Consider the following 19,340-nt stretch of genomic DNA (forward strand, 5'->3'; position numbering starts at 1 on the left):
CCCAGGCCACAAACAGGGAGCTGGATGGGAACTAGAGCAGCTGGAACACAAGGATCTGGGGCATGCAAAATGAGGACCTCAACCACAAGGCTATTGCACTGGGCCCCACATTATTCTACATGTCAGTTTAAAATAAACCCTCTCTTTCTTTCTGGTCCAAGGGTACTTAGTGTCATTCCCACCATTATAGTCTGAGATCCTAGAATAGCTTAACTGGTTTTTCTGCCTCTGCCTCTGGCTGTTCCTTCTTGACCATCCTAGGTCATTTCAGAGGATTATTTTCCCATACTATCCCTCAGATCATTGCTTCATTCAGAATTCTCCATGGGCTCCTTACATTGCCTCTAGTCCAAGTCCCCGAGTGGAGGCTGTGTGTTTGCTAGCTAACCTTGTGAACTAGTTTGATAAGAATGTGTGGAGCAACTTGCAAGATGTGACTTTGTGCAAAACCAATGGGACTAAACAAAGCAAATTTTAGCATGTTAAGTATATATATGATATCCCAAATAAGCAATTTGCTTTAGTTCAGTCCAAGATCCAAGTTAAGTGTATTTTTTACCCTCTTAATCCAACTTGTAGGTATCCTGTCACCTAAGACCCTCCTTTTCCTGCTTTAGCCTCTAATTTTTTTTTTTATTTTCAGAAATCTTTTAGTAAAGAGTGAATGTTGGTAACCTTGAGTTTGAACATGAATACTGTATCATGCATGGTTAGTGCCTTGCTTTGTGTGTTTTGAACTTCCCCCAAAGATTAGGACTGAGATGTGTGCTGTATAAACACCCATGTTTCATATTTTAATAGTCTGTATTCTGTCATGGCACTATACCCTGTCTCCATGAATGAAATCTATGATGTAAATTTTAAACTTGTTTCATGCAAGGTCAGTTCCCTCGTATTTTGAAGGGCATCTAAATTCAGGCACATGTGGCCATGAACTGTTAAGGTGCCCTACGGCATGGAACAGTTACTTGTTTTTATAGTTTGCTCCTTAGAAAATACCAGAAATTGAATTAATTTGCCCAGTGGAAAAGATACATGCTTCTCTGGAGGACGCTGTGGTCCTCACATGTGCAGTGGTACACCAAACTACTGTGACAGCAGCGACAATAAACCATCCCTCTGCAGAGGTACACAACTTGGCAGTATTGACATCAATGATTTTTCTGAGAAAAAAAATGATTTTAAAATGTACTCTCTGCTTTTTGTAAGTTGACAAGATCTATAGATTAGCTAATAGAGCTCAAGACAGCTAGCAGAGGGTAATCGGATACCTCCAAGAGAATCGTACTCATTTGTAAAGAAAAATGATCGACATTTACATACAAATTAGCCACCACTGGAAACTCCAGAAAAAGTTCCTGAGGAAATGGGGAATAATTAGGTAAATGTCAATATCAAAATGGACACAAACTGAAGTCCAGTATGAAGTGTGTGTCTTAGGGAAAACAAAACAGAAAAGCAAAGTAGAAGGGAAACGCCGAGTTGATCTTATATACAAGGAAAGGAGAGGACCCATCAGAACAAAAGCAACCACCACACAGGAGGCATACCTGCAGTCCTGCCGGCCGTCCCAGTGGATCCGGGGCTGGGTCCCACCAGGTGGGGTTTCTGACCCACGCCTGGTTGGTTCCACCCAGCCTGCCTCAGAGCCTGGCCTACGACAGGCCCTCACAGCAGCATCTCCGGGCTCTGGCCTCCGGTTGGCCAGCTCACTGTGGCCACCGGGAGCCCATTTCCTGCAGGTGCAGGAGAGAGGCCTTTCAGAGGTACAGCCTGGCGGGGAAGTACACTTTGGACTTCTGGGATTCCACAGCGCTTACACAAACCCCGACAGTCCCGTTCCTGAGCCACACTCAGACTCATCGTGTGCGCATGACTAGGCAGCAATGTGTTAATGTATAACCATTAAGAACTCACAGCAGACTGTTCATAGAACTTTTATTGTGAGTAGAAGGCATTAATAGTTATGACTACAAATAAAACTCCTGAACCTTTAGGTTGCAAGCTGAATCATTTTCTCTACGATGCAATTTGTAATCCTTGCCCCTCTCAATATTTTTAAAACAATTAATAAAATGATCAGAATTTCAGTGATATCTTCTTTGCTAAGTTCAGCACCACAGAATTCTTTAAATCCACTCATTCGGAATGTCCACTTTTCATTGTTGAAGCTGTCACACAGGATGTATTATCACAATGCAGAAAGACTACAGTAAGTCCATTTTAATATGTTGTACGCTGGGAAGTCCCTTGCATTTTTCCTACCTGTCCATTACAGTCTAAAAAGATATTACACAGATGCCATTTGTTGCCCTTGTTTTTTCATCCTGGGGCTGCCTTTGTCACCGACCTCTTCCTGGGCCTCTGCTCCTGCTGCCGGCGTGCAGGACAGGACAGTGGACACACACCAGGAGAAGGAATGTCTTCAGATGACAGAGAAGTATTCTGGCGGTGAGGAGCAGTTGCGAGGCCACACTGCATCACCCGAGATCGTGGGTAGAAATGGGTGGAACATGGCGGAAGCGCCCGTGTGCTGCTGCTCGGGGTATGGCTTGTGTTTCAGGGAGAAAAAGCAAGGTCTTCCTGTCAAGTATCCTAAATTCCCTATTACCAACCAGTTCTAGAAAGACATTCAAATTCCCTCTTGGGTCAAAAGCATTTAATGGAGATGCGTCAAAAAAAACACATGTGTTTCTCAAAGAGCAGTAAAAATAGATTGTCTCATGAGTTACTTTCAATAATATTTTCTAACATAGCGTTCTGTGGTTTTTGGAAAAATATTTATTTAAGGAAACTTTCAAAACCAAATCTAAATAGAGCAGACAAGTAATAAATGTACAATTTAAAAATAGGCCAAGTATCTAGATGAAAATTCCAACTATGGCTGTTGAGTACCATCACATACTAAATGATACCAAATATATCCAAATGGGTTCAGATAGCATTACAACCAGGAACATTAAGAGGTCATAATTCATTTAAAAACTGTACTTGGTTAGGTATAACTTTTTGTTTTAAAACTGTACTTTTATTCAGGATAATTTATTGGCATTAATTCTAAAGTATTTGGTTTTCTATCAGAACTCTGACAGTAATGACTAGGAATTGCGTTTGGATTGATTTTCTTATCCATTGGAACGCTACCATGACAGAACCACCTGATGGTTGCACCTGACTGCAGGGGGAGGCCTTACTGTACGTCTCTGCATACCAAGTCCCTGTTGTTGTTGTTTTTTTTTTTAATTTTATTTTTGATGTTGTTCACATAGTTGAGAAGAATGCGCACCCATGAGGACCACTGACTAGGGTGGGAGGGTCGAGGTATGAGAGAAGGTGGGATAGATCCAAGTCCCTGATCTTGTGGATGCCTTAATTATTGCAGTTTCTTTTCAATAAAATATGAAATACATTTTTAAAAATCAACAGGCTTGAGGACTATAAAGAATTACAATGGGACAGTGACATCAAGGGTATGGATAAACCCAGTGACAACTTCCTGTGTTACCTACGTTAGCCTCCTGTCTCCAGTGTTTCCCGACACCCAGGCCCCCTGCTAGCCCACAGGCCTTGTTTGGGCCCACGGTCTGCCCACTTTGCACTGTGTTGCCTGGAGAGCTGATGGTAGAAATATCTATCTCCCTGGCACCCATTCAGGTACTTCAGGGGGCAAGGCTTAAAGGTTAGGGAACTCGGGTAAGCCACAAGCAGGCCCGTCCCTGGGACGATAGTTTATAATCAGCTCAAAAGGGTTTAGAATGTGACAGTGATTGGTCATTTTTAATCTGACATGTGATCTAGTATTTTTAATAGAATCAGCGTATTTGTTTTGTGATTCCCACTTGTTTGGGTAAGTCTGAATTGGCCTTTGTTCCTCTGGAGTTGTAACAACTGAAAAATTCGGTGCGGATAGCAACAACATGGCATTTGCAGTCACCTGAATTGACCACATGATTGCAGGCAAATGTCCTCACTTCTCTGATTCCCAGTGCTCTGTGGATAAAGGGAGCTGACAGCATCTGTTCTCAGAGTTGTGGTGGGTACCAGCCATCTTACACACAAGGTGCTCTGTGACATCTCTCACTGTGACTCAGAAGTTAATGTTGAGATTGTGTTTTAGTTTATACCACATTGTGAACACTTAACAGTTCTCATTATTTTAAGTACACATCCGATCATGGAGTCTTTTCTTTCAATCCAGTTTCTTACCGTCTCCCATAGGCTGAGTTCTTGCATGTAGATGTGGCTTCAGGGCAAAGTGCTAAAACCTACAGCTCTCCCTCTGGAAGCCCGAAGCCACAGATGGAAACGCTGACCGTGTTTTGTGATGGTTTCGGGGGTGGGGGTTGCTCCCTGTTGGGGTCTGAAAGCTCACCTACGTGGGGCTCAGCAGGTGCTTCGTCCTTTATCCTCAGACAGAGCAGAGTGGGGTTTGAAAAAAACACCTCTTGGAAAATGAGTTTTGATGCTATTCATTTCTCATGATTCCTCATGAGCACGGTCCTTGGCAGATCAGTGCAACTTAATGTGTAAGAATTAGACTCTCTGAGAACTAGTGTGAAATGCGGTGACCACGTGGCAGACAGAGCCGCGCTCTGCAGTTCAGGTTTGTCGTAGTTGAGTTCTTGCACGCTGTGGAGAAACGAGGGTTCGCATGCACCCGCGTAACAAAAGGCCCAGTCTGACTGGGAACCCGGCAGTGGCTTGTGAGGGCCGCCTAGTGCGTGCTCCCGCACGGATTGTCGGCAGTTTGGCAGCCCATGTTCTGGCTGGTGACTTGCACTTTGAAGAGGGTGCCGTCGGCGCACATGCAGAGCTTGTAACGCACCCAGTCGTTGCTGCCCAGCTGGTCTGTGCCGGACGCACTCGGCAGGCGGGTTGTGCTGACCGTCACTGTCCCATTGAGGATGATGCTGTTTTCCTGTTGGGAGAAATGTGATAGGTTTAAATAACCTCCAGGAGTGGGTCTAGTTACCAGGCTGGACTCACTCTGCAGTGAGAGTAGCCACGACCAAAACAATAGCGACAAGGGCAAACAAAGCCAGCCTCCAGACTCGAGGAGCGGACCCCGTTTATGCTGAACGCATGTCAACACAGCCGCAACTTCCGTCTGTTCCTCAGTGACTAGCTACAGTTCCAGAAGGCTTCCCTCAATGGGTCTGAAATTTGAGTGTGATAAAATTTCGGGTCATTTTCCTTTGTGAGTTGTAACAGAGAGTTAATGGTGAATCTGTGATGATGAGACTATTTTTCTCCTAGACAGGGTGAACTTTAACACCAATCTTTCTGTGACACACAGTACACGTTCTAGCTGTGTGTGTTTATGTGCAGGCACCCAGAGGACGCTCTCTGGAGAGCTGCTTTGTCAGCCCACTGTCCCGGGAATGTTCTTGCATGTCAGGCTCAGAAGCCTTCCTCTTCAGGGACACACACTCTCTCTCTCTTCTTTCATTCTTCTGCCTGATGATCAGTATGTGCTGACCAAGGACAGTCACTCCTCTAGGTGCTGCAGATGCAGAATAGCACAGGCCCAGTCCTAGCTCTCACAGTGTTGGTATTGCAATGGGGTGGGACTGTCACATGGGACACACGCTGGGAAGAGACTGGGGTGGGTGATGCAGAGTGCGGGGACCAACAGATAGGTGAGGAGCCAAGAGATCATTGGTGAGGAGGCATCAGTGTCTGAGGAATGGTCGCTTGATTGTGTTCCAAAATGGGTGGGAAGCCAGTTCGAGGGTTCCAAATAGGGCAGTGACAGGATCCTTTTAAAAAGTCCACTCTGCCTGCCATGTGGTATCGGACGACAAGGACCAGGCATTGACGGGGAGGCTGCTCCTGCAGCCCAGATCAGCAGTGAGGGTGGTGTACAGCATGGTAGTGGAAGTCATGGAAATGATCCGACTCTAGGCATCTTTGGGAGGTACAGCCATAAGGACTGAGGGACACCCATGTGCACAATGGGGACATGGAGGGATGCTTGTGTGCTGTGAAGGAGGACATTAAGATTTAAGACTTATTACATTTGCTGGGTTCACCCTAGAGAAGGTAGGTGGGTAGTTTGATGCATGAGTCTCATTTCGGGGGAGAAGTTGAAGCAGTGTAGGCAGTATTTGAAGCAGCAAGAGAAAGTTGGTTGTAAAGAGCAGTGGCTGATTAAGCAGCAATGTTGCCTGCTCCCGCTGCAATGCCTGAGGGACTAGAGTTCCAATTTTGTTCCGTTGCTGCCACCTGGTGGTCATTTAGCTGTACTTTCTCTAAAAATGGTTTCTCAAGGAGTGTTTTCCAGGTAAGATTCTTTCTTAATGGCTAGCTCAGTTAACCACTGAGTGTGTGCATGCCTGCTTCAAAGCAGCTAAATCTTTGTTAAACTGACAGGATAGAACAGAAGAAGACATTTCAAGTGGAAAAAAAAAAGAGTTCGGAAATTTGCTGATGGTTTCCTGTAATTCACTGCGCTTTGGAAGGTGGACAGCACCAGCCCTTGGTGACCCGCTGTGATGGTGTACAAAGCATTCACCCTGGCTGCTGAGCTCCCCTGCGATCCCACAGCAGGCTCTTCATTACTAACCAGGCGCGGGTTGCAGGATTTAGAGGGAAATGTGTTGACGAAAGCCAAACAGCCACTTAATATTTTAAAGTTGGTTGTTTTAGAATGATGAAATTGGATTCCTTTCTTTAAGAAAGAGAGACTTATGATAAGGTTTTACTTTGCTTTTGTTTTAGGAAGAAAGCATGGTTAGACCAGCTGAGTCGGTGTTGGGTTAGCACTCGGCAGCACCCGAGGTGTTCTGATGAAAGATGCTTGGCCCAGATGTGCATGGCAGTACAGCGGTGCTGGGCTCATGGCTCCTTCATGCGAAGCTCGATACCTGTTAATGCTCAGATAGAAAGTGGGGAGCACAAAGAAAACTGTGCTTCTAACAGCCACAATACAGGCAAACATCTTTCAGACATCCTTTCTCCTGGTGGGAGGAGGGCAGCCTTGGAACACCCCTCCCCTGGGCAGAGGGCACTGCAGAAATACGAGCGATTTCTATGCCTACCCTCAAATCTAGGAAATACCAGCTAGCAGAAATAAGTGCAATTCTCTGAGATCCTGCTGCCTACTGCTAAATTTTGTTGTGTTTTCATATACACTTCTAGGTTTTTATAAACATATATATGTTCTGAAAAATACACATGCAATATTTCACAAACTGTTTTGCATCTTTGTTTCACTCTACAATCCATTTTTAATATATTTCCAAGACAGAAAATATACAGCTACATCATCATTTTTAACGACTGTATGTTCCACACATGGATTTAAATATCTAAAGACCTAATAATTCTCTTAAACTCTTAAAATAATACTCACAGCCTTCAGCTCCATGTTACCGCCCATGTGAAACTCAATGGTTTTGCCCATAATGAAAACACCTTCATTTCCACGCACAATAGCTCTCCCATCGACTTTTATATTTAAATCACTGGTGGCATTGCTGGTAATCTGAAAATGTTTAAAAAAAAATACTGAAAAGAACTTTAAGATGAACAAAAAGTTTCAAATATGACATAGGAAATGCAAGTTTTTCGTTCATCTTACAGACATTAAAATGGAGATAGACATGACTTATGAATTGGTGAGTAATCTAAAGACAGAGCCAGAACCAGTCCTGAGCAATCTGCCCACCGCTTACAGCAGTGAGGCCGCCTGCCACAATGCTCTCCCTTCCAAGCAGACAACATAAGTCATACCCTTTCAGTGGATGCTTTTTGAACATTCAGACTTTTCACACCACTTGGCAAATGAAACTCATGAGTTTCGTAGTCTGTGCTGAATAAGACATTCTGTGTCCTTGGGTCCACGAACTGCATACCAATGTCACTCGTAATGGACGTCTTGTTCTTCTCCACACTGAGCTTTGTTGTCCCTTGCTGGAAAACAATCTGCAGAAAAACATCTTACTGGGAACGTGTTTTCAAAGACTGTGGCTAAAATTCACAAAGAATGTGATCTTAAAAAAAAAATGCAGCATTTTAAAAAACTGCAATAATGGACTAACTCCAAATGCTGTATCTGTGCCTTCCCTCCCCTCTGCCCCCAGAAGAACCTTCTAAAACGAAGGCTCTGAGGCGGGCGTTTCGCAGTGGCAGTCACAGCACTGCTTGGAATGCCCGCAAGCCCTGCTGGAGTGCTGGACTGAGTCCTTGCTTGTGTCCCAGGCTAGCTTCCTGCTAATGCACAGCCCGGGAGGGGGGGGTGATCAGCCTTCCCCCTCCCCCCCCTGCCCCCGGCTTGCTCTCCGAGATCCTGGCTCCTGGTAGCGGGGGCAGCCTAGGATGGAATCTCTGCCTGTCTCTTTGTGCCTCTCAGGTTACTTAATTAAAATTCTGAATATTAAATGAAGGCTTCTCTGCTTGTTTAACTGCCCTGCCCAAGTGCCTGGGTGGATGGGAACCCAGTTCAAGGCCCACAATAGCCAGAGCAGCAGTGACGATGCTTCCTGGAGGTTTTGCTCACTTGAAAACCTGTTACAGCAGCCACTGCCTAGACTGATTTGTTATCTTCCAGATTCCTGGAAAATCCAGGCATTTTCCTAGGGAGAGGTTATTCTTCAGTGGCTTTCCCAGAAGGAAAATAGTGTCCTCTGTGACTCTAAGGACAGCCGTCACAGAAAACACACCTATGGACCAATGCCTACAGCATTAAGTCAGCAGCTGACTCTGACTGATTCTAAGACCAATCATGTGACTTAATCTTGATGACTTAATTATTACACAGTCAGTATTATACATGCTTAGGAATGTACACCAGCAACATATCAATTTCCTCTAAGGGAAAATGTCAATTTCTAATCACCAGCTGTAGATTTTTGCAAACACTTTTCTTCTAATGCCATCCCCTGCCCCCTGTCCCTGCCTTCCCCATGCTGGACTTCAGGCAGCAGGGTTACTCACAGGCTGGTTGTTGCCAGTGATGACCAAATTTTCATTCCTCCTTCCTCCCACGGTGCTCCTGTAGAGAGGGTGAATAACCCCCATGTCAGACACTTGCTTGAAGCGGAGCAGGCCGCTTTCGTGGAATTCCAGGCTGTCACAGCCATTCGGCCCGATGCGAATCACAGCCCAGATAACAAGTGTTATCTGAAAAACAACGTGAGCCCCCTGTTGATAGCATACATTCAACACAAGTGGGAGACAAATAGAAAACCTCAGGGACCCCAAGTTGAAATACTTCCTAGAACATATCAATTGATTTTCTGCTTTTACATAGAACCAGTTTTGTTTTTATCAAAGTATCATGCAAAAACAGCTAACAGGATGCACCAGGGGTAATTAAAACAATATATTTCTTCTACCTTGTCTACATTTTATTCCCCAGAGCCAACCCCTTTCAGTAATTCTAGCTATTTCTTCTAGATTTTTCTTTCTATGTCTAAATAATACTTGGATGGTATTATTTCGTTGCTTGTTAATTTTAGATTGTAACTAGTGACTTTCTATTTTAGCAGATGAAAATTTGGGGACATTTATACCCCCTTTTTTCTGGTAATTGCAGTCTCACAACTCAGTTAAATCCTGCTCAGTCTTATGACCAGGTGCATGCCATTTCCCACTGCAGCTGACACGGGGCTCTGGGGCCAGTGCACTCTGCTTTGCAGAGCTCAATATTCCTGTCTTGAACTCACTGAGTTTCTTGGAAAATCTAAACGTCAAGCCTTCCAATACAAATGTAAGATCCCTCAAAAAAAAAGTGTTCCACGTCCAGTCTTCTCAGAAAATGAGTCGGTCCTATCCCTCCCAGTACGTTGTTTTCTGGAGCCCCTATGTTCCTGTGCCAGGGGAGACGGGAGCCTCCCCAAGCCTCCTGCACAGCCCACTTCACTGTCTAGGCCTTCACACTCCCATCATCCTCTGGTGCTGGATACCCTGTCTCCCATCTCCCTTTCTTCACCTCCCTTGGCTTATTGCCTCTTCCTGGGAGGTGAATCTTCCAGTGGCTTGCTTAGAAACAAAGTATGAGAAGGTGGACTTTCGGACTTTGGCTAGGTGCAGACACAAATGTGTCTTTAGAACCCTCCATATCCAGCTGAAGGTCTGGCTAGGAGAACAGTTCTAGATTTGAAATTATGTTCTTTCTGAACATGCAAAGTTCCTGCTTTACTGCCCCCCAGGACCCAGGCTGCTTCTGCAAGGGCCAGTGACACCTGAATGTATATTCATCACATATAATCCATTTCTGCTCTGAAGGGTTAAGGTCTTTTATATTCCTGGTTTTTACGTTAATAATTTAAAAAATTATTTAAGAGCCAGAGCCAGAGAGAGAGGAGAGAATGGGATGAGAGTATTTTCATCGCCAAGTACCTGCAAATGGCCAGGAGGGAGTTAGGGTGCCAGTCCACGTTTCCCATGGGGTGGCAGGGACCCAGTGAACCGAGTGCGCCAAGGTGTGCAGTAGCAGGAAGCTGCCATCAGCAGTGGAGCGGTGAGTCCAGCCCAGGTGCTCTAATGCGAGAAGTTCAAGTGCTGGCCAGAACACCTGTCCCAGTCCTGACTTGCTTAACTTCCACACTGACAGCCTTAGCATAATTCTTTTTTATGCACCATGCTAGACACAGAATGACGATCTTCAATCCGTTCTAGGAGATTTTAATTTATCTAAAAACCTTCTCTCTCGTGTCTTCCCTTTCTGAAACTCCTGTTGACAGCATGTTAGAGCTCCTACACTAGGTTTTTTAAATTTGTTGAGCTTTCTGGATTAGTTTGTTTTATCTACTATTTATTTACTGATTTATCCATACATCTATCCATATATATATATAGCATTCATTTTATGTATATCTATCCATCCATGTCTCTATGTAGGCACATTTTTCTGAGTTCTTTAATTGTTCCTTTTAAATGGCATCTTATTCTTGTTTCATGGATATAATATCCTCTTATTTTTTCAAGACATTTATTTTTGGGGGAATTTCTGTAATTCACTGTATTTTCCCCATCTTCCTGAATTTGTTTTCTGTGTGGTTTTCTGTGTTTGGGGTCTCTCATTTTTTAGGACTTGGAGATTTCTTCCAAAGCCACTGACTCCTGGCTCGGAGCTCACGCTACAGGGAGGCTGTCAGCCAGGGACCGGGTCAGGGAGACTGGGTGAGTTTTCACCAGTTTGTTGGGAGGGGGTGGTGCTGAGAGGAAGCAGCCCACACTTAGGCTTCCAGGGGGGTTCTGTCACTCTGGCATGAGCTTGTGGAGAGGAGGATAAAGACAGTTTTTGTTCTGCTATCTGAACTGGGCATCTCTGATGAAGTACATTTGCAAAATCAATCCAGAATATGTGCCCCTCCTAATTTTCTTCCTGAATGAGGAATTAGACACAAGACATTTTGGAAGCCCATCAAATGCCTGGCTTAAGTACATTACAAGTCAAAAACGGCATACACAGAACCACACTGGAATGTCTGCAACCATGGTTGTCATCAGTAGTCCTGGGCTGCCCAGTGGTTACTTGCTCTGAAATGTCGGCCTGCAGGCTCAAGGGCTGCTGGGTACCTCTCGCACAGCCCCAGCCTTGGCCTAGGGAGCCGCCTTCTATGAAATAAGAGGGACCTCAGACAGGCAGCCTGTCTGGCCTTGAGCGCCACGTGTGTGCATCAGCTTCCCACGCTCGTTCCTTCTTGTACATCAGGGAGTGAGGACGTTGAGATGCCACCCTCCACTGTCAGCAGCGGAAAAGGCACCACTGCTTTTCTGCTGAAAATCAAGCTGAAGAGGCAACAGGAAAAGCAGGAAAAGTGATATGAAATTAAAAAGGATTCTGTTTTTTTCTTTCTTTTAAGAGAGGCCAAGGGCAATTAAATCCCATGTTCTCTTCTATTAACTCTACCCTGATTAAAAGATAAGCTATTGACATCTGTTCCTAAATGATCCGACACCATGGAAATATTAACATAGCATGATTTTTATGCATAAAGTATTGATTAAATCCAATGGGAAATAAAACTTGCATGAAAAAGCAGAAAACAAGCAAGGCCCAGTGAAGGCTACAGACAAGTCCATGACCTTAAGAGGCTGATGCACAGGGTACCCCCTCAGCCCCAGCCCCGGGAGCCACAGAGAGCTCTGTGCTGCTCACTCACAATCAGGTTGATGACGGCCAGGATGAAGAGCAGGATGATCACACAAATGGCCAGGTTGCCCTTTCTGCCCCGCAGCCCAGTTTTATGGAGTCGGTCCTCATCAATGGGAATATATCCGGCCTTAAAGTTACTGTTGTGCTCTTTATTCACGTTCCGCCTCTCCACAGCCTTCTCCCGCATGGACTTCTTGACGGGGCCATTGGAACTTTGCTGAGGACAAAGCACAACACGATGGAGCTATGTCAGTGTTGATGATACACCTGTTTGCTAAGTGTTGGCTGTAACTGCAGGTCACACTGAGTTGCAGACTCCAAGTAAGGACATCACTGTGCGTAGAGGGACAGCGGAGAAGAACCCTCTAGGACTGGTGTCAGCATGGCACCTGTGATGTTGGCATCCCATATGGGTGCCAGTTCAAGTTTCAGCTGCCCCACTTCCAATCCTGCTCCCAGGGGATGGCCTGGGAAAGCAGTGGAGGATGGCTCAAAGTCCTTGGGCCCCTGCATCCACACTGGAGAATGCAGGAAGCTCCTGGTTCTTGGCTTCAGCCCAGTCCAGCCCCTACTGTTGTGGCTATTTGGGGAATGAACCAGTAAATAGAAGATCTCTCTGTCCCTCTCTGCTGTCTGACTAGCTGATAGCATATTTCCCCTCTTTGTTTTTCAACAGTTCTAGAGCTCAGCTTCAGCCTGAGTTGACATGTGCTCCATACGGTATACAATCTTGTTTTTTTCAATTAATGATTTATTACTTTGTTTACATGTATGTATCATATGTAGGAAAAGAATTTGGAATGCTGGCACAATCTGTTATTTGTAATTCTACTGACTAAAAAGCTAATATTACTCAAACTAATAGTTCTCAAGTGTAGATGTGTTGGTGAGATGTGTGGTCAGTTGTGCATTTTGCAGGGTCGGCATGTTAAATAGATTTTATAGTAATACTGAGGCAGTATTTCTTGGTTTACTCTCAACTTCAAGAAGGTGCAAAGGAGTTTTCCAAAAGCTACATGACCATATGTGATGACATCATCACATCTTATACATTCCTGTGTCTTAACATTTTGTTTTAATTTCTGGTATAATAAATATCAACTGATAAAGCCCATATAAAGAAAGCTCTTAGGTGTAAAGAGAAACAAGTGGCCAGAATCGTGGCCCTGTAGGTTAACCCACTTGCCTATGATACTGGTACCCCATTTGGGTACTGGTTCCAGTCTTGGCTGCTTCATTTCCAATCCATCTCCTTTCCACTACACCCTAGAAAGCAGCAAAGGAGGACGCTAGGACCTGGGCCCCTGGTTTCAGCAGGACTCAGCCCTGCTCACTGGTCATTTGGAGAGTGAACTAGCATATGGGAGGCTGTCAGTCTATCTGTCTCTCTTTTTCTCTGTAACTCTGAATTTCAAATGAAAAATTTTGGAAAAATGTTAGGACCTCTTACCTGGACTATAGTTAAAACAGTTTAGGTAGTAATCTCATATATCACTCTCACACACAAAAAGGAATAAACAAAAATATTTAACGTCCAACTTATAAAATGTTTAGAGTTCTGAGAAAACTTGCTTACTGAAGAAACTCATATTAAGCATTTATGCCAAAACACTAGTACTATAAACAGGAGTATGTAACACGTATAAGGCAGGATCCTTGTCTTCTGGGCATTACAAGACGGGATCTGTTGATGTCAAGAGTTAACAATGCAGTGAGAAGTACTCCGTTTGTCCTGGTGTTTAGCACAGCGAATCCATGCTGCCAAGTTCAAAGGAGAGAGGATAACCTGGAGTCATCAGGAAAATGGGCGGAAGGGAGTGTGATCCAGCTCTGCTGGGAGAATTGGTCTTGGCGGGTAAGATACAGGATGTTAGAGGTGTGGGAGCTTGGGAAGGAGAGAACAGCCATGCATAGGTGCTGGGGGCGTTGTGGCAAATGGAGGGCTGAGGTGAAGAGAAAGAAGATGGAAAAAGAGCTACTAAAAATGATGCTTCAGGATGGGATATAATCCCCATTCATTATCATGTTTATTGAATTGTGACTAGTTACTGAGGAATGAGGGAGAAGACAACTCCATATGTTACACATGAGCTGAAGGAGAAACACCACTGCTTCAAAGGCAGCGGGAGGACGGTCACCTGGGACTGGCGAGACAGTCAGGGGTCCTGGACCCAGAGATGAAGTCAAGCTCTGAGGATGCAGATGCTCACAGAGGGGTGAGGGCAAGGAGTCAGCCCTGGGAGGCAGACATGCACAGGAGGCCCGACAGTGGGAAAGCAAAGGATGGCAAGGCCACCAGTGATGCATGCCGTGGCTGAATGCGACCTGTCAAGGACTGAGGACCTGTGAAGCCTTCAGATGCCAGTTCTGAGTAGCAGATGGGTGAGGAGGGAACAGACAAGTCCCCAAAGGGGCCCACACTTACACAGTCAAGCCCTGCAGAGGGAGCAGACAGGTCCCCAAAGGGGTCAGCTCATACACATCTACATTCAAGGCCAGAGGAAAAAAGGAGAGAGAAGGCTGCAAAAGAATTATCAGCTGCCAGAGGAAAGCTGTGTCTTAGTGTTTTCCCCCCACCTTAATGTGGGGGCAGACTTAACTGTGCGGTGATGGAGAGGGGTAGGGCAGCCAAGCGGGGTGAAGACCTAGAGCTCCACGCTGCACAGGATGGGGTGGGGCAGGATCTTTAAAGAAGCAGAAAAGAACTGCCTTAAAGGGCAGGGCTTGCTCCATTCAAACTTGACATGGTTCACAGCAAGAGGCATCAGGGCTGGACCAGGCAGGCTCCGACCACAGGGAGTGAGGAGGGCACTGCTATTAGAGTATTTACTTAAGAGGTAGAGACAGAGGCCGAGTGAAAGAGGGCACTCCCGTCCTCTGCTTGACTGCAAATGCCCACAGCAGCTGGGAATGCAATCCTGGTCTCCAGGGTGGCAGGAATGGATCACCCGAGCCACCCCTGCCCACTGAGTCTGCAGTAGCAGGAAGCCGGAATGTGAGACCACTGGCACCTGAACTGTGCAGTGAAATGCCTGGTCTGCCACAGGAGGCTTAATGTGGTGGCAGGGGCAGCAGAAAAAAAGCCTGGAATTGTCACACAGCAGATTAGGCTTTTAAAATTCATGAGGTAGTAAGGAAGATAAGTAAGGTAATAAGGTTTAGTAATCAAACAAGCTGCTGAATATGAGTAGGTTGTACACTGTACAAGGCTACAACCTCCAAGAGGAGGACTGACACCAGAAGATGTTAAATTTGCATCTGTAGTTTTGTGTTTCAGCTGGTGGCAGTAAGTGACAGCCTTAGTTAACAGATGAACAACGTACAAATCTTAGCTACAGTTTGAATGAGTCCACATATAGGAGAGAAGGGGAAATGGAGCCCTCCTAGGACTCATCCATTTGAAGGATGCCTGTGGCATGTCCAACTTGGCAGTCTGGAGCACACTGAGTGTGGCCTCCTTCAAGAAGCTCACATCCCGGCTCATGGAGGAGACAGATGACAGGTGCAGTCACCGGGACAGAGCCTGCCAGCACAAGCAGTTCCTGAGGAGATGCAGCGGTGCAATGCAGCTCCACTTAAGAGAACCGAGCACTCAGGGAAGGCGTGGCAACAGCTGAGGTACGAGAGGAATCTTGGAGGGCAGACAGTTGTTAACCAGGCAAAGGCGCAGAGAGGGGCATTCAGGACAGAACAGCTGGGAAGCCTCGAGAACAAGTCATCTCTGGGCGAGCTAATTTTGGTAGGGAAGATGAAAAAAAAATGAGAGATGTGGTTATGGACCAGTAAATGACACAAGAACTATGATAAGAAATGACAGATTATACCTGGAAGATGATAGGGACCAATGAGTATCCAAAATGGGTTAATGGAACAATCCAATTCACCCCAGTAAGAAGACACGCTGGGCTAGAAGAGCCCAGAGAATGAGATGCCCAGTGCAGTTCCCTCAAGCAGTCCCCACGAGGGCCTGGCTGAGCACCAGCACTGGCAAGGAAGGCGACACTGGTGAGACACAGTGAAAGAGATTGACAGGACCTGGAGTCTGGATGTGTGACAGGAGGGTTGGGGACAGGGCTAGGGAACATCCAGTCCACAGGCCATGAGATCGCCAAGGCCACCCCAACAGGCCTCAAGATGCCATACATCTACAACAGGCTGACCCTGAACTTGATCATTTCCTTTGGCCCAAGCAAGTGATGCTATAAATATCCACATGGCCCTTGGCATGTAAAAGGTTCCCCACCCTAGCCATGGCCCAGGAAGACAAGCCCAGCCACACAAGTTGTGGGCTCCACAGCAGAGAGCACTTGCCAGGCTCCTTGTTCAAACACCAAGCCCAACGGAGCAGAGCGGCACCCCATGTGTGGGTCCCTCCTGAGCTCTGCTTTTCACCTAGCTTTACCAAGGCCCTCCCCTGCGGCAGCCCTGCCAACCATACTCACGGTGATCTGGTCGGGGGGGCAGGGGTGAGCATATTCCTGGATCTGAGACTTCCTATGAAAAACTCAGTTCAGGACACAAGTGTGAACCAGGAAGGGACCAGCTTACATGTCTGAGAAAGAAGAGAACTTCCTGAGGACCAACAGGTAGGACGTAGATGGCGGGAGAGTGCACTCCTGGGGCTGCCCAGCCCCCACTTTCATCTCCCAGCTCCCAGCAGCCTTAGCTCTTTCCAGTTCTCTGCTGGCTGCTGTTCCCCATCTGCATCTTGTCTACCATCTGCCTGATTTTTCTGCAGTTTGACTTTAAGCTCCTTGAGGCAGAACTTGCATCCTCCGGGGACAGCTAAAAGGCTTCCAATGCAGCTCATTATCTACTGGGGAAGATCTCTGCAAAGACTCCACGCAATGTGGCCAACTAGATTATATTTTTCAACAACGATGACTAGTAAGACTTCTATAAAAGAAATGATCAACACATAGTTACTTTGAAAGGTCAGCAACAGTGAAGAAGCCCATGAAAATCATGAGAATTTCTTTTATGATAATAAGCCACTTTGCACGTTTATATTGTGCACCCATATTCCGTCTCTCTCACCCACCCACCCTCACACACTGTAAATGTAGGCACAAGTTAGTTTGATCTTGGGAAGTCTTTTAAACTACCAAGTTACAAGTATACCAAGTAGATCAGGAAAGTACTTCAGAGAGCTTTTTGAAAAGTGACTTGAAACCTACTGGACAGGAGATAATTTTACACTGGTGACTCAAACTCCCAAAACCCACAAAGGGGAGGGAATCCCGGGCCATTCCTGAGCCAGGGATTGCAGAGACCAGAATTGGCCACCAGCTGACACCCAGCCAAAGGTTGCAGGGTTCTTGGCTGGGGCCAGGGTTATTTTTATCTGCATCTTTGCTGGCAGCGCGGGCCAGGCACGTCCCGGCGCAGGCTCTGGGCTGGAATGGTGGTCCCGGGGTCCTCGGGGGGCGACGACTTCTCACCTCCTCCGAGGGACCCAGGGAGGCTCAGGGCTGCGGCGGGGTCCCCGCTCCCGGACTCCCTCGCTCAGGGTCCCGCCCGGCCCTGGCCAGCATCCCCGGGGCGGACAGCTGCCCCGCCCCGCCCCGCCCGCCGGTCCTCACGCCCGGCTCTCCGGGGGTCTGCACTGTCGCGGACCCGGCCCACAGCCCCCGACCTCCCCGCTCCTGCAGGCCCGGGCGCCGCGGGGCTCACAGACCTGCTCGGCCGCCGCAGCCGCCGCCGCCGCCGCCATCTTCCCGCGCCCCGCGCCCGGCAGTGCCCGCCGCCCCCGGCCAGCGTGCGCCTGCGCCACGGCGGGGGCGCGGACGGCCGCGCGCACAACCCGCCCCGCCGCTGCCCTGGGGACCGCGAGCCCGAGCGCGCTGCCCGGCGCGGCATCCCTCGGCGCGGCATCCCTCGGCGCGGCATCCCCCGGCGGGCTGAGTGTCCCCGGCCGGGGCGTCCTCCACGCGCTGTCAGCCACGGCCGCCCGGCTTCGTGAGTCCGGGATGATGTGGAACCTCCCCGCGGGCGAGGACCACGGTGGTGTCAACGTGGACCCAAGGGAACAGTTGCCAGCTAACTAGGTGGCTGACAGCTTGAAAATGCGGAGTCCCCGGGGAAGATTCCGAGGCACCTGAGCACTGCTTCTTTACTTTTTACTGCCATGTTGAGGGTGGAGTTCTCCGTTTGGTATTGGGGATAATGTTAACGAGTTGTGCCATTGGGAAACCACTTAATGGGGACTAACTGCACCCTGGGAACCATCCAGATGGCAAACACCTTGCTCACAAATCCATTGCCTGTTTTCACGCAATCCAGTAATACTGTTAGGTGTTTATTTTGCTTGGTTGCTTATTTTTTATGCAGTGGAGCCAACAGCAACCAAAATGGGCCTGTGCGATGGTTTAATGGCTAAATTCTGGCATGAACCGGCATGCCATATGGGTACAGCTTCATATGGGCACCCGTTTGTGTCCTGGCTAGTCCACTTCCCATCCAGCTCCCTGCCTGTGGCCTGGGAAAGCAGTGGAGGACAGTCCAAAGCCTTGAGACCTTGCACCTGCGTGAGAGACCCAGAAGAAGCTCCTGGCTTCTGGCTTTGGATCGGCTCAGCTCTGGCTATTGTGGCCATGTGAGGAGTGAACCATAAATCTGTAAATCTGCCTTTCCAATAAAAAATAAATGAAAGAAATGTTTAAAAATTTAAATAATAAAAGATGTGGGAAGTGTTCTTCGTGAGTTGAACCGTAGCCCCCCAACTCCCTAACTGGGCAGTCATTGGGGTCCAGCCAGTGAAAGCTTTTAGGATCAGATGGGTTTTTGCTTTTCGATGACTGGAACAGTTCTTTTGCTGTGCTCTCTGCCTGGTATCAGAACATTGCTGTGAAGCTCCAGACCAGGTCCTCTGTCACAGTGCTCCCCAGTCTCTCTGCCCTCTTTCCTGATTTTGGCTGTCAGTACCTAACTGGCCATCGGTCTCTGTGTACTTTCTTCCTTTCCCTCTTTTACATCTTTTTGAAAGGTGGAGTGATGGAGACAAAAATAGAAAAGAGTGTTCGCCCATCTGCTGGTCATGCCCTCAAGGGGCTCAAAGGCTGTGTGAAAACCAGAAGCCAGGGGCTTCTTCCACAGCTCCCATGTGGGTGCAGGGGCCCAAGGACTGAGCCATCCCTTGCTGCTTTCACAGGTCACAAGCAGGGAGTTGGATCAGAAGTGGAATAGGAGGGACACGAGCCAGCACCATATGGGATGCTGACACTGCAGGTGGAAG

The 19,340-nt window shown here is 47.2% G+C and overlaps 1 protein-coding gene across 1 annotated transcript; it reads right to left on the minus strand.

Moving 5' to 3' along the window:
• Positions 1-3,568: 3,568 nt before the first annotated feature.
• On the minus strand, positions 3,569-17,831 carry SGCB (sarcoglycan beta). Its single transcript, XM_040966226.1, has 6 exons — positions 17,784-17,831; positions 12,114-12,323; positions 8,938-9,123; positions 7,735-7,926; positions 7,355-7,486; positions 3,569-4,918 (listed from the first exon to the last, which is right to left on the minus strand). Exons 1-6 carry the CDS (start codon positions 17,817-17,819, stop codon positions 4,715-4,717), a joined length of 960 nt encoding a protein of 319 aa, XP_040822160.1. The 5' UTR covers positions 17,820-17,831; the 3' UTR covers positions 3,569-4,714.
• Between the last annotated feature and the right edge of the window lie 1,509 nt (positions 17,832-19,340).

The sequence above is a fragment of the Ochotona curzoniae genome, unplaced genomic scaffold (assembly GCF_017591425.1).
Source record: "Ochotona curzoniae isolate NIBS_2020 unplaced genomic scaffold, NIBS_Ocur_1.0 scaffold_4505, whole genome shotgun sequence".
Taxonomy (NCBI): Eukaryota; Metazoa; Chordata; class Mammalia; order Lagomorpha; family Ochotonidae; genus Ochotona; species Ochotona curzoniae.

What these genes read in the sequence shown, in the direction of transcription:
- SGCB (XM_040966226.1), bottom strand. Translation starts at nt 17,819, where the DNA reads ATGGCGGCGGCGGCGGCGGCTGCGGCGGCCGAGCAG. An exon ending in TGGCCGTCATCAACCTGATT is followed by an intron (nt 9,124 to 12,113) that starts GTGAGTGAGCAG and finishes GTTGTTTTTCAG; the next exon opens with ATAACACTTGTTATCTGGGC. An exon ending in AAAAAGCATCCACTGAAAGG is followed by an intron (nt 7,487 to 7,734) that starts GTATGACTTATG and finishes AAACATTTTCAG; the next exon opens with ATTACCAGCAATGCCACCAG.